Below are 15,180 nucleotides of genomic sequence, written 5' to 3'. Positions count from 1 at the left end.
CAAAGTTTTTAACTACATCTTCATGTACTGTCATGATACATAGTGGCTGACCCATTTGAGCTGAAACTTTAAAATAAAATATTTACCTTTGTGGCACAGTGCAATCATGGAAAACTTCTGTCTGAAAAATTAAGCTTTGGCCAAGATTTATGAGCAATTGAAAATGGAGACATACAGTGTTAGACTCTCTCTGTCATAGGCATCACTACTAACTCTGCCTATAATGTGAAGAGGTCTTTGGTAAGTACTAATGCATAAGGATTTTTCTTGAAAAATTGTGCCCATACCCGTTCGTATACAGCAGTGTTTTAGAGTGTTCTGTTTAGAATATAAAAAGACAAACACATTATTTTTAGTTTTCATTCCTCCCTTCCTTCACTATTACTTAAATAATATTACATTTATTTAGTGCTGGAGTGTGCAAGGTGGCAAAATACAAAAAAACAAAAGAAGTAGAAATGGCAGTCCCATCCCCAGAGAACTACTTATAAGATGTCATACAGGATCAGGCTATTGGTCCTTCAGGTCTGGTATCTTGCCTCCAGGAGCAGCTAATTCCTGATTTTATTTATTAGAGGAAGGGGAAAAAAATCAATAATGTACCAAGTCAATTTGTGCTATGTTGTACATGGCAAGGAAATTCCTAACTGATCCCAGTGGAGATCAGTTGCACCCTGAATTATAAGATTTGATTACCTCTATTTTACAATGAGCAATTACAGACATTGTTATTGGCCATATAACTGTTCATCCCTTTTTTTAATTCCACCTACAATATCTGACTCAGTCACCTGTGATGATCATTATCTGTGGAATTCATGATGTGCAGCATGAAGTGGTTTTTTAATTCATTTTTAAATTTAGTCTGCCATTAATTTTTAATTTAGTGCTTGTTTTATGTGAAGGCTTGGAAGGATTAGATTTTTACAATTAACATTGATTTCACTATGTACATACGAACTGCTGAAAAGATATTTCCACTGATAATCAAAATTTAGGCAAAATAAGAAAAATGCTGCTTAAAGACTTATTAGTTAAATAAGAAAATTTAAATGGATAAAAATAAAAAAAAGCTTAAAAATAACGATATCTGTCAAAATTATATTAAAAAATTTCTACCAATGCTATTTGTGACAGCTGTAATTAGGAAGCACTGGTGTGTATATACTACTATATCCCTGGATAATCTTTCATAATCTTGTTGCTGTTCAAATAAAGAAAAAGGGGAAATGCAAGAACAGATGTTTGACATTATCTTTGTAGAAATGGAAAATGCTTCATTTCTCTCACCAGCTGGGAAGATTATCTTCTGCATATGCATGTAGAATTAATACTGCTTATCAAATCTTCTCCATGTGTTGGCCAATGTGGCAAACATCCTTACCCCAGATGGCTATTTGGAGCCTGCTGCCCTCATAGATGGCAGGAAGAAACTTCCAGTATAAGCAGTATCATAGCATGAAACAAGGAGGAGAGAAAGTACAAAAAAGGTCAAACGGAATCTTTGAGTATGATCACTCATTTGATGAAAGAGCGGTCAGTTCTTCAAGGTCCTAGCACTGTCACATTGATATTATCTGCTGTATTAGCCATGCACATGACTGTAGAGTATTAAAACATCAGGAAGCTGAAAGAGGCAGGTTAATGAAATAAAAGGTGAAATGTTATTTTGAGGAGACTAAAGACGGAGAGAACAAATAGTTGTGTTGGAGAAACTTAGGTTTTGATGTTTAAACAATATTCGGTGAATAAATTCTCTGACCTCTAAGGATTGCAAAGGAAACTTTAAAAAGCTAAGTTTGATTCATGCAAACTCTTGACTGACAATTTTTTTAAGATTTACATTTTCCAGAGTCAGAAAAAGGTGTGTTTTAATTTGCTAGCTCTCATATGATTTTATAATCATAATTTAGGCACTTAGGTGCCTAAATATATTTTGAAAATGGAATTTATGCTCCTAAATCAGTTAGGAGTTGCAACACTAGTGCCAAAGCACCTAAATACTTCTAAAAATCTGGGCTGTAGCACCTCGTTTAGACAGTGTTCAACACTTTCAAAAACATTTTAGGTGGCTATGGTCAACCTTAGGGAAGAGCTGATATACTTTATATATAAACACCCCTTTTCCTGATCTACAGTTAAGTGTTCGGGCCTTGTCTACAGACAAATTGCACTGATTTAACTAAAAATTGACTTAGTTCGATTTGATTTAGTTAAAGGTGCTAACCCTTGTGTGACCATAATCATATTGGTTTAGAACTGGATATGTATCAATATAGCTTGCCCCTGTAAATTTACCAATGCAACCTAAACCAATACAAACAAGTTTAAATAAAAGTGTCCAGATAGAGTTTGCACCAATATAACTATATTGGTTTAAAATCACATATTTAGTAAAGGTAGTGAACTTTTCCTTTGACTACAGTGAGGAAAAGGGGTGTGTTTCTTTTTACAACTAGATAGCTGTGTTGCTGGAAAATCCTCATACAGATAGGGCAAATGGTAAGTTTATTTTGATGTAGCTGGTAAAATTGAACTCCAGGCTCATTTCTAGGATTCACCTTGAACAGTTACATTGAAGTAAAACTGACATGTGTCTTTTCTGTACTGTCTTACTGTGTTTATTTTTAAAAAAATCCCTTTGTTTCAGTGTGAATGGGATTGTCTTTGTGTCGAGTAGCCCTTTGCCTTCAATTTGATAAGGCGCAATTTATCAAATTGTTTCTCTTCAGTTCATTCTTCTATCTCTAGAGGGAGCAGTAGTACCAATAAAACATGGAAAAAAGTGTTAAAGAAATTTACAGGACGTGGTTTGGTTTTGTTTTAAATCCCATCAAATTTACCTGCCTATGACTGTAAGAATAATTTTTCACGTGTGTTGCATTTTAGGCCAAATTGGAGATGAACAGCCCCAGTAAAATATGAAAGACCTGCTTTTAATTGTTCTTTTAAAAAAAGATTCATTCTATTTATGCTAATTATAAATCTTAATTTTCTTGCTTTTTAAACACTCTTCATATGTGTGACATACTGCATGGTGCTGAATTTCCCTGCACCTAGTATATTTTCTCTTTTAAAAAAACCAGCATTTTCAAAGTATCAAATGTAACAGTCAAGTGATTAATAAGGCTTTGATTGAGAGATCACTTTAATTGGCTGCTAGTTGTACATTTACACACCATAGCACAAAGTTTCACCTGGAAAAAAATCCCTCGGGAGAGGCAGGTTTAAAGAAAAGGATTAAAGTCACAGCTTGAAAGAGATTTCCTTATTCTTTTACGTTTTACAATTTCCAAAATCAAGCACAGTGGAAACACCCTGTGAACAGTAAGATAGTTGAAGGATCTTGCTGACTTTACCTGGTGACTTGTTCACTTGCAGTGTTTTTTGAAACAACGTAATAAAACCATCAGGATCAGGCAACAGAATTTGCCCCTAAGGTGGTAGTGCTGGATCCTTCATAGTTTATTTTTTCTTTAGGCAGTTTTACCACTCTCTCTTGAAATGTTGCAACACTTCTGAGAAAGAGTATGAATGTGGAATGTGTCTCAGCATACAATAATTAAGGTTAACGGTAATTGGGACAAAAAATAACAACATGGTTTTACAAAAGGTAGATCATGCCAGACCAACCTGAGCTCCTTTTTTGAGAAGATAACAGATTTTTTAGACAAAGAAATGCAGTGGATCTAATTTACCTAGTTTTCAGTAAGGCATTTGATACGGTTCCACATGGGGAATTATTAGTTACATTGGAAAATGTGGATTAATATGAAAATTGGAAGGTGGATAAGAAACTGGTTAAAGGGGAGACTACAACGAGTCATACTGAAAGGTGGACTGTCAGGTTGGAGAGAAGTTACTAGTGGAGTTCCTCAGGGATCAGTCTTGGGACCAATCTTATCTAACCTTTTTATTACTGACCTTGGCACAAAAAGTGGGAATGTGCTAATAAAATTTGTGTATGACACAAAGTTGGGAGGTATTGCTAATATAGAGAGACACCGGAATATCATACAACAAGATCTGGATGACTTTGTAAACTGGAGTAATAGAAATAGGATGAAATTTAATAGTGGAAAGTGAAAGGGCATGCACTTAGGAATTAATAACAAGAACTTTTGCTATAAGCTGGGGATAGCATCAGTTGGAAGTGACAGAGGAAGAGAAGGACCTTGGTGTATTGGTTGATCACAGGATGACTACGAGCCGCCAATATGGTGTGGCCATGAGAAAAGCTAATGCAATCTTAGGATGCATCAGGTGAGGTATTTCCAGTAGAGATATGGAGGTGTTAATATCGTCATACAAGGCGTTGGTCAGACCTCATCGGGAATACTGTGTGCAGTTTTGGTCTCCCGTGTTTAAGAAAGATGAATTCAAATTGGAACAGGTGCAGAGAAGGGCTACTAGGATGATCCGAGGAATGGAAAATCTGCCTTATGAGAGGAGACTCAAAGAGCTTGGCTTGTTTAGCCTAACCAAAAGAAGCCTGAGGGGAGAAATGATTGCTCTCTATAAATACATCAGAGGGATAAATACCAGGAAGGGGAAGGAGTTATTTAAGTTCAGCACCAATGTGGACACAAGAATAAATAGATATAAACTGACCATCAGGAAGTTTTAGACTTGAAATTAGACAAAGGTTTGTAACCATCAGGGGAGAAGTTCTGGAACAAGTCTTCCAAGGGGAGCAGTGGGTGCAAGAAACCTAGCTGGCTTCAAGACTGAGCTTGATAAGTTTATGGAGGGAATGGTATGATGGGACAGCCTAATTTGGCAATTGACTGATCTTTGACTACTTGCAGGAAATATGTCCAGTGGTCTGTGATGGGATGTTAGATGGGGTGGTTTCTGAGTTACTACAGAGAATTCTTTCTGGGTGTCTGGCTGGTGAGTCTTGCTCACATGCTCCAGGTTTAACTGATCACCATATTTGGGGTTGGGAGGGAATTTTCCCCCAGGGAAGATTGGCATAGGCCCTGCGGGGACTTCACCTTCCTCTGCAGCATGAGGCACAGGTCACTTGCTGGTGGATTCGCTGTATCTTGAAGTCTTTAAATCATTATTTAAGGACTTCAGTAACTCAGTCTTAGGTTAGGGGTCTGTTACAGGAGTGGGTGGCCTGCATTGTGCAGGATGTCAGACTAGATGATCATAATGGTCCCTTCTGACCTGATAGTCTGAGTATAATTAATCTGCTGTAAATTGTCTCCTTATCACTGGATTTTATTCAACAAACTCCACTTTATTTCAGCAAAGGTGATTGCAGACTTTAACTATTATTATTATTATTAACACTAATGACAATTCTGAGTTAACCACCATGAAAACGCCCTTGTTATTCCCAGAAGCAAACTTTTCATTGTCCTTCCAAAGTAATCTGCACTGATTTATTTTAAAAACGGTGGTTTTGCCCCAATGAAAACTTAACAGGGGTGGAGGGGCAGGGGAAGGAGCAGGATTATTTTCTGAAAGCATTAGTAATAATGATTTCCCATTTTGCCCTTCTTTTTTATGAGGTCGAAGGTAGTCTCAAAGCAGTGTCAGAGTGCTGATTTATGTTAAACTATTACATTGTTTCACAAACCCCCTCTATTAGAACTGCTTAGCTGGCAGTTGAGAGCCCTTTTCTCAGCATGCGTCTGTTAGGATTGTAAGGATGAGTATAGTAAATGCCTCCATAAAGCTTAAGTCACAGATGGATTTTCCATCCAAAAGCCAATCAACGCAGCATAGCTTTGCTATCTTTTAAGGTGTACAGAAAGCCAGTTTATCCAGACATTTTCCACATCTAGCTGTAATTCCTTACTTCCTTGGCAGCTCCTAGTGCTCTCCCATTTCCTCTACTGTCTTCTTGCTCCCTCTGTAGCTTCCCTTAGCATCTCTGCAGCTTTCACCATCTTCAGAAAAAACCAGTACCCTTTACCTCTTCTAGATGGCTAAGTGGGCTTTCCCCATCTGTGACGGGGCCACTCTCTGTCCCCATGCTCTGATGCCCCAGAAACTGCTCAGATCCACTTTCTTCTTCTGTGTAGGCTGTATTTAATTCTAAACCCATCCACCAGCCCCAGTACAGGGCAATGTCACAGCTTTAATCTCTGTTTCTTTCAGCCCTTCTTTGCTAGAGCCATGGGAGAAAAGGAGGTCTCCACCTCGCTAGAGACCTCCTTCATTCCAGCTCAGCTGGCCCTGTCCTTCTCCCCTCAGTAACACTTCCTGGCCTTTATCAAGTTGTTCAGCTGAGGTCTAATTAGTTCCTTACCTCCCTTAGTTCCTTAGCCTCTCCTTCTGATTAGCTAATTATTCCATCAGCCATTGCTGGGGGAACCAATTGAGGCTGCAGTGATCAGAGTGCTGACTCACTTGTCAGATCTCAGCCCTCGGTCACACCATCAGGTCAGTCTTCACTGGCTCTGAGCGCATCACTTTGAATAATGCAGTGTCTACACTTGCACTGCATTGACCAAAGTATATTGACCGTGGCTCTGTGCTGTTCAGAGAGGTGGTTTTACTATGTCTCTGTAATGGGATGCTTAGGTCAGCCAGAGACAAATTTTGAGTGTAGACACAGGCATAAAATAGGTTGACGCAAGGCAACTTACATCGACCTAACTTCGCAGTGTAGAACAGGCCTATATCTCCCAGTGTTACCTCTTTGGTAGTAACAAGTTTATTTATCAAGATAATCTCAAATATTCCCACTTAAAATAGATTATTTTGATATTAAGCTATTTGGAGCAGGGACTATCTTCTTGTTCTGTGTTTGTACAGCACCTAGCACAAAGGGGCCTTGGTCTGTAACAGGGCCCCTATGCCTAAGGTAACACAAATAATAAAAAATAATATTTAGGTGTTGAATTATGTGGAGTTAAACTCTGTCAGTGACTGACACTTTTATCAATCATGTTAGACGTAGAAACATATTTTTCATGACAGTTTTTTTTGCAAAGATTAGTGTGCATTCAGCAACATCCCAAGAGGCTTCTTATTTGGTTTGAAAAAATAAGATTAGGTGGCTTGTTTTCTTGTAAAAGCAGCAGGGTGCTTTGCTCAATTTTTCAGATGAGATCTTTCACCTTTGATTTGGCTTATTAGGATAAGATCCGAATCAAGATACTCTTGAGCTTCTATTTGATATGTTAAGACTAGGCAATACAGGATACAGTGGTATTGTTAAAACCTGTCCATAGTAACTCTACAAATAAAATGTCTTTATTGTTCAGACGAAAAGGAAACTAATAAAAGCTAATTTGAGAATCAAAGTGGGTTCCAGATAGTGACAAATCTCTATGTAAATTGAGTAAACATGCAGTTTCAGAGGAAAAATGCATATACGTTGAACTGGGAAGCCAGAATGTGACTCTTACCTGACATCCTTCAGAACCCCAGGAATGTTGCCTTTGTGCTGATGATTCATATTGTCTACTGAAGAACTTTTGAAGTTTCTTAACTTACTGTTTGCTATTTACATTGTAAGATATTTGCACCAGCAGTTTATCAGCGATGGAGGAGTTAAGAAAAGGTCAGTAAATACGGAAGTAACTAAAAAACATTGGTGTGAAATATTCATCAAAAGCAGGATGGGCTTTTCCTTTTAAGCATAAAGAGAATCTGTTTTAATTTCTACATCAGGGGCTTCACAATGCAATTTTAATAGAACTTTGGCTTCCATAAACTCAAACATTTTTTATTAGGTCTTTTCCAGTTAAAGTTACCACAAAAACATTAATCAAAATTTCTTCTCTTCAGCTGACTTTTTTTTTTTGTATAGCATATTAGTTTAATATTACAGAAGAAAAGGAGCAGTGCTATTTTGGGGTTTTTTTTGGTGACATCTAATGACTTTCTTACTTGGGCTTTAGCTCTTAGCCCTTAACAAAATCTCATTTCTCTTTAAGTCTCCTTTATAAAAAGTATAAAACTTCACAATTAGATACAGTGAGGAAAATATAAACACAAGAGACTTTACTGAAAGAGGAGCTATTAATTGTTGACTGTTGCCCAAGTGAATCATAATCGTGTAAAGCTGACAGAGCCAACAAAATACTCCAGTTTGGAATAACTGGAACAGCATGACAAAAATTGTCAGGATGATGTTTTGTAAGATGGCTGCAGATAAGTTAATACTCAGTGACTGCTGGGGAGTTCCCTCTGAATTTAAGGAAAAGATTTAGGCAAACTGCCCAGGATGTCGGCTAAAGTCTTGTGCAAAATCCAATTCTGTTTCAGTAAATGCCCAGTGAAAGCAGGATTTCTTTTACAGGAATAAGCTAAGACTGTAGCTCTCCACAGCATTTCAATCCACATTTTCCATGGCAACGTCAACCTCTAAAGCATAAAATAGTAAATTCTAGGCATGCAGCCACTCCATTTTTTTAGAGTTTAAGGCTAGAAAGGACCATCATATCATTTTGCATGACCTCCTGTATGTCACAAGCCATTAAATTTCACCCATATATCCCTATATTAGAATAAGGCATTTCAGTCCTCAGGAGACTAAACTGGCAGAGAACAAGACAGACCAAGGTATCACCCATGTATAAGGCCCCTGTAATGACAGGAAATTGATTAGGTGAGATATGCCTGCATGATCCCAGCAGGCAAACCCATACCCCACAATGCAGAGGGAAAAGGAGAAACTCCCAAGGTCCCTGCTAGTCTGACCTGGGGGAGAATTCCTTCCCAACCCTAAATCTGGCGATCAGTATGTGAGCAAGACACACCATCCAGGCATGGGCGGCGGGTATAATAGGCTTGAGGAGGCTAAGCCTCCCCAAACAGCCGCCACTGGATGCTCCCGCTCTCTCTCCACCCCACCCATGCTCCACCCCTGCTGTGCCCCAGACTCCACCCCGATTGTGCCCCCTCCCCTGAGAGACCCATGTGGAAGGTGAGCCTTGGGGGAGGGGTCTTGATACCCTCTCACCAAAGGTGCCCAGCCTTTCCGGGGAGCTGGTGCAGGGGCTTCAGGGCACCAGCTGGCTGCGCAGGACCAGAGCAGCATCCTGCGCAGGGGGGCTGAGCAGCTCCAGGAGCAGTCAAGTGCTTGCTCCAAGGGATCCTGGTGCAGCGCACAGCCCACTCCCCAGGCCACTGCAGCAGGAGAGAGTTGGGGACACGGCAGAGCATCAGCATGGGCAAGTGATTGCAAACGGTGCCAGAGGCGGGATGCTCCTGAAGCACCCAGGGTCGGAATGACTGCAGCAGCTTTCCTGGGACAGCAGGGAAGACGAGGGTCACAGTGGTTTTGCCCCCAGTGCAGCTGGGGGGAGGTACAGGCTGGGGACGCTGGAGTTGCACTGGGGCAAAACCATTGTGACCCTTGCCTTCCCTGTTGTCCCAGGAGAGCCCCCTCAGTCAGTCCCTCACCCAGGAGCACCCCGCCTCCGGCACCATTTGCTAGCAGTTACTCGCGCTGATGCTTTGCCTTGTCCCCAGCTCTCCTGCTACAGCCGCCCGTGGAGCGGGCTGTGCCCTGCACTGGGGTCTCTTGGAGCGCCAGGGCCGCCAGGCAAAGAGCAGGCTCTTCACTGCTCCCAGAGCTGCTCAGCCCCTGGCTCTAGTGTGCGGGACGTTCCTCTGGTCCTGTGCAGCCAGCCAGTACAGCACCAGCCCCTGGAAAGGCAGGTGCAAGCCAGGCTCCGGGCGCCTTTGGTGAGAGGGTCTCAGGACCCCACCCCAAAGGCCCACTGCTCGTGCCTCTCAGGTGAGAGGGCAGAGCATGGGTGGGGCCTCAGGGAAGGGCCCACAATCCAAGGCAGTGCCCCCCACCCAGCCTCCCCTCCCAATGGCAGGAGTCATATGCCGCAAGTGCATCCAGGCATCTAGAAAGAGGAATCTTAGAGCACTGGTCCACCCCTCTGGTGTCCTGTCTTCAGCTGTGGCCAATCTCTGATGCTTCAGAAGAAAGGGAGAACAAATAAATCCAGAATATATCTAGCCAATTATGCATTGCGGAAACAAAAACCTTCCTGACCCCTGCAGACAGCCAGCTGAAGCCTGAAGCATGAGATTTTATTATAGTCTATCTTCAAGGCATAGAAAAAAATGCTGTGTACCTTACCTCAGCTTTCAGATGTTGTATGACACTCATTTCTATCTCTAAAGCTTTGTGAGGTGTTGATCATTAAAACTGCTACTGACCCTTTTTAGACACGGTCCAAGACTGAAACATAGCAAAGCCTGACCCTTTCTCATAACTTCCCGTCAGAATAGTTAAGGGCAAAGAGTGAGAAACTGTGATATCTTATGTTAATTTGAATGTGCCGTGATTGGCACGGTAGAAGAACTTAGATTCATAGATTTTGGTAGGTAACAGTACTTGCTATACTTTTAAAATGCATTTACTTGTAATTTTAAGGCTACACAAATACCCTTTTAATTGTTTAAAATTTTAAACAGCTCATCTATAAAACGAACTAGGTTCTCTAGTATTTAATGAAGACTCAAGGCAAAATAGAAAGAATCACAGGATCAGTTCTGAATTTCAAACTTGCTAAATTTCAAGGTGCTTGGATCTGGGTTTTTGATTTGGGCTTGTCTCAGTTTTTAAATAACACCAGAGTTTTGAGGGGTTTCCATACATTGTTGTCATTCTTCATTAGGTCTTTAAACTATTTACATGAAAAATGATAACTGCAAGGATAAATGACTAGTTAGAACTTCATTGTATTCTGTTTAAAGCTCAAAGCATTTAAATAATATTGTTTCCTTAACAGGTTAGGATTTTTGTTAGCTCTAGGTTAGATATTACTTTTAATTTTTTATCTACATATTGTATAAAGTGACGGATACACTAGCACTGTTGTATGATAGATTCTTTAGAGAATGCAAAATGGTAGTGTGAACAGTCAAAGAAGTTGGGCATTTTAGGGGAGTCTGTGTTTCATAAATCCAGCTAATGGAGGGAATTGATACCCAGATTAGCTTTTTAAGGAATTTAGATCTAAAGGAAGTACAAGAAAAACAAGAGCACAGACACACATTCCATGTTGCTTATGTACTCTCAGCATATATAGTCAGTTTGCACATTACCTTAATAGCTAACGTAAAATGAGCCATATTTTTTAATCATTGTTAAAATAATGTAGCTATCCATATATACTTTCCTGCTTATATTTCTTTTTTTCACATTCCCTTATCTTTTATTTAATGTGAAACTAGCACAGAAAGGAAAAATGTAAAAGATTTGGCCTTTTAAAAGAATTTTTTTTTTACTAAGAATAATGGGAGATGAAAGAACAGCATGGTTTGAAATAACAAAGTGGGGGAATATGGATTCAGGAAGGCACTGATTGCTGCTTTTAAAAAGCATTTGTCAATCAGTATGTAGTTAGTCATGTGTAATGCAGGTTTTTTTCACATTTAACTGTCAGGGTTCATTGAATCCTGCTGATTAGAATTGCAGGCAAATATCTTGGACGTAATTAGATCTACAATCTCCAGTAATTTCTACATAAGCATCATTGGAAAATTTTCTTAGATATTTTCATGCATGCAGGTTGTTTCATATGAGTGGGCAGCACCTTTGTACTGAATTCTGTTTGTTTCTCTGGACTTCCCAGCAACAAAAAAGAGGGTAAGGAATTAGCTTGGAGTGAGAGTGGGATTTGATCATAAAACCTCTATTGTTTATGGAGTTCTGGAATCTTGAGACTTTTATACTACATTTTGTTTAATTTCCCTATATTGTTTATACTTGTATATTTAATTGGCTACAAGGGGTCTTGTCACATTTTGTTTAAAGTATTTTTAGTGATTGAAATTGTAACTATACTCATCATGGATCAAATAGTATCATACTGTTGCTAGCCACACACAGTGTAATAGTTCATATGTGCTTCAGTAAGTGCTACCTTCAGTACTTATATCCTGCATTTCAGCTAAGTCCAACATCTTATTTTGCTTTGTATTGATACACCGTTTTGTAGTTTCCATTTGGCTTACTAGGAAGCTGGAAAAATTAAGGAAATCAGTCCTTTTTTGGGGTCTTTATCAAATATTTTTATTAATTCTTCTGTTGTTCAGTGTGAATTCATAGTCATGCACAGTCACATTTCATGCTGCAAATTCTATTCCTAGTGTGTTGAAATTATATTGAAATACCTTTTTGCTGGCCTTATGTAGGTGCCTGCTGTCATACTGAGCATACCCTTCCAAAATATTGATTTAATAATTTAAACAGATCTAATTACAAAACATAAGTGTTCCAGCACTTTTGAAAGGGTGATTACAGCTTTTTTCTTACACAGAATTCTTAAAGAAGAATAGCACAAAAATAACATCCTTAAATTTGTTTTGCCCTTAGATGTTAACAACTTTCTGCCGTTAAAACTTCAAATAAGAAAAAATAAGTCAGAAAATTAACATTCCTGACCACTTGCCAGATTCAGATTCTTGAGCTATTTATAAATACCTCAGTCAGCTTCTCCTTTTTTGCCTTAAGTGTTAGGTTCCATTTTGACAAGAACAGTGTTTTTTCCTATTGACATTAAACTGAGGGATGCTTTTCTTTTTGTCTGCTGCTGTAAATATGAAAATAAACATCTCCTTCAGATTAATGTGGGGGTAGTTATTGATTTGCATAAAAAATTTCAAAATATAATTTAAATTAATGTTATTTCCTCCCTATTACGGTAGCTGTTTTTTTATTAATGCAAAAATAGAGGAAGTTCAGCATATTTAAATATAAACTCATGCTTCATGATTTAAGTCTCAAAGGAGTTTAGAAGAGGTAACACGGCATACTGAACTTTGCATTTTAGCGGATACTGCCATGTACTTCTTGGTCTAAACATCTATTAAAATCTACTGCAAACTTAAAGGCCATGAACTTAAAATTTTATTCAGCATAGAATCACTTTGTACCTTTGCTTCCTTGGGAACAATTTGAATACAAAACTGAGACAAAAAGAAGTGCATCAGTTCTACAATCCGGTTTATCATATTGGGTGCTGCCTAGTCCTGTAACAGCTGGGATGCAGGCAGACCGCAGCACCTTGCATGGAACCACAGTGAAATGAGGGAGGCTCTGCATTGGCACAGCTGCCTGCCCATGCACTCACTACACATTGCCGTATCAGGGTCTTCACGGGTACCTTTTCTTTTTTTTTCTTTAAACATACAATTTCAATACCCTTCCCTATATTTTTTTCTTTCCTTCTTGTAGTAGTTCATTGCAAGTACAACTGTAGTAAACAAGTATTTCGTATTGCTCACACCTGGCATAGTGGCACTGCAAACTGTAAATATGAAGTAGGAAGAACACAGTTACTGAATGCTATAGCCAAAGAATGAAAGCGCCTGCTGCAACAAGTTCTCTTTTTGCTTCTGTCCTATAAACATTCTTTTTAAGTTAGTGGAGCATTACGGATGCGCCAAGCATAGTAACTGAACATCAGTAGACGTTTTGTCATTGACTTCAGTGGGCCCAGGATTTCTATCTGGAACATTCAGCAGCAGCCAGGCAGTTTGCTGGCAGTTTTATTCTAAACATTGTGTGAGAGTTTAAAATTAATAAAAACAAGTCAAGTTTTGTTTTGTTTTTTGTTGGTTTGTTTTTGTGACACATTTTCTCATCTCTCATTTTTTTCTTGAGTGGTCCACTCCAGTGCAACCTTTCATCCTTTCCTTGATTCTTAAGATTTAGCTCACATGCACTACAAAAACTATGGGACTGTCTGGCATTTTGGCACAATTTACAGTTTGCTGCAAATGTGATGGGTGAACTGCAATGAACTCAAAACACTGCGGGTCCAGTACCCACAAATTTAATATTTCTGGTAATCAGCTTTAAATAGCATTGAAGTATGAAAGAATAGCAAACATTTATTCCATGTATGCAGTTCTGCTGTTTTAATAGCCACTAAGGGGGAAGATTTTTTCAGAGGCATAAATGGCATATAGACACTAAACATCCATTGATTGGTTTGTTTTTTGTTTTTTGGGTTTTTTTTTTAATATTTAGGGGGAGATTTTTTCAGTGTTACCAAGGAGCGTGCCCCAATGATTGGTTATGTGAGATGAATGAAATGCATGTTTTGAAATTCTGCTTGTTTTTCTGGGAATAGACTGCTCAGTTGTTTGTTTTAATTCTTTTTAGATCGCTTCCTTAGCTGGGTCAGGAGGGAAAGTTGAAATAGAACAAAATTTTCTCAATAACAAATTGAAGACAATAACTGTTTATTTTGGTGACCTAATCAGACAAGATGTATCCTGAACTCAGTGCAAGTAAGAAATGGATCATGGTGTTCTAGGCTTCCTAATATTACTGACTTGATTTCCCTTTGCCCCTAATTGTTGGCTTTTCTAAAATCGTTAAATTTCTTCTGTTTAGTTTTTTTTCTCCTTTCATTTTTTGTTTAGATGAATGTTTTCATCCTGTTCATTGCAAATGTGTCAATAAAATACTTTTATAATAAGATTTTTGACACTGATTTATTTCTTTAATTAAAATATCAAAATGAAACTTTGGTAATGAAAACTACTACTAGCTATTGTAAAGCTAAAGAAAGCTGCCTTCAGAATGATACATCGTCACAATACTATTTTAAGAGGAGTTCAAGTCTCTGTTCAAATATGCATGCAAAACCTAAATTATATTTTACAATAGGTATTTTTGTATTTATCAATTTTCCAACCCTGCATAATATTCCAAACAAATTGAGAGAGATCTAGTACTTCGTATAAACTAATGCCAGAAATAAATAATGAAAATAAGTTTCTCTGAAAAAATAAAGAATTTATCCGTCCATGCTTAAATAATTAAACATAATAAGCAACTCTATGGGCAGATCTACCAAAGATTAACCAAAGCCAGAGTTAAGCAGCTCTCAGTGCAGCTGGAAAACATTGACAAGGTAATTTTTCATCATGCTATTGTCCCCAGACTTGTTACAATGGGGACTTCAGCCTGCTTGCAGCTTGGGGGCAGAACCAGACTAGTCAGTTACTGGCAGCAGGGCAGTGGCCTGCCCCCTGAAGTTCTCTCCAGTTTATTTGCCTCCCCGGTGGCTGGCGGCTCAACCAACCCTCCTGCCTACTGCAGAACCTTTCTGAAGGGAACTCTAAATTTTTATTTCAAATGTCTAACAGTGTGGCTCACTAATGTGTCTGTCTAATTCCCAGCTGTGACCCAGGGCTGCATTTGCCTCCTGGGAAGATTGTCCCCTAATTTGG

General features: G+C 38.8%; 1 protein-coding gene across 4 annotated transcripts in view; it reads left to right on the top strand.

The window, feature by feature from the left end:
* The window catches only part of TGS1 (trimethylguanosine synthase 1), a 33,745-nt gene extending 19,322 nt beyond the window's left edge, over positions 1-14,423 (top strand). For all 4 annotated transcript variants that reach the window (XM_067553763.1, XM_067553765.1, XM_067553766.1 and 1 more), the window contains one exon: positions 14,105-14,423. In XM_067553763.1, coding sequence (XP_067409864.1) covers positions 14,105-14,221 — 117 coding nt within the window. In that variant the 3' untranslated portion in view covers positions 14,222-14,423. The remainder of the gene's footprint in view (positions 1-14,104) is intronic.
* The last annotated feature ends 757 nt before the right edge of the window (positions 14,424-15,180 follow it).

This window comes from Emydura macquarii, unplaced genomic scaffold, assembly GCF_026122565.2.
Source record: "Emydura macquarii macquarii isolate MOO-44397 ecotype Brisbane River unplaced genomic scaffold, CSIRO-AGI_Emac_v2 contig_1477, whole genome shotgun sequence".
In the NCBI taxonomy this organism is placed as follows: Eukaryota; Metazoa; Chordata; order Testudines; family Chelidae; genus Emydura; species Emydura macquarii.
The sequence above is the reverse complement of the archived record's forward strand: the minus strand, read 5'-3'. Positions and strand labels throughout refer to the sequence as shown.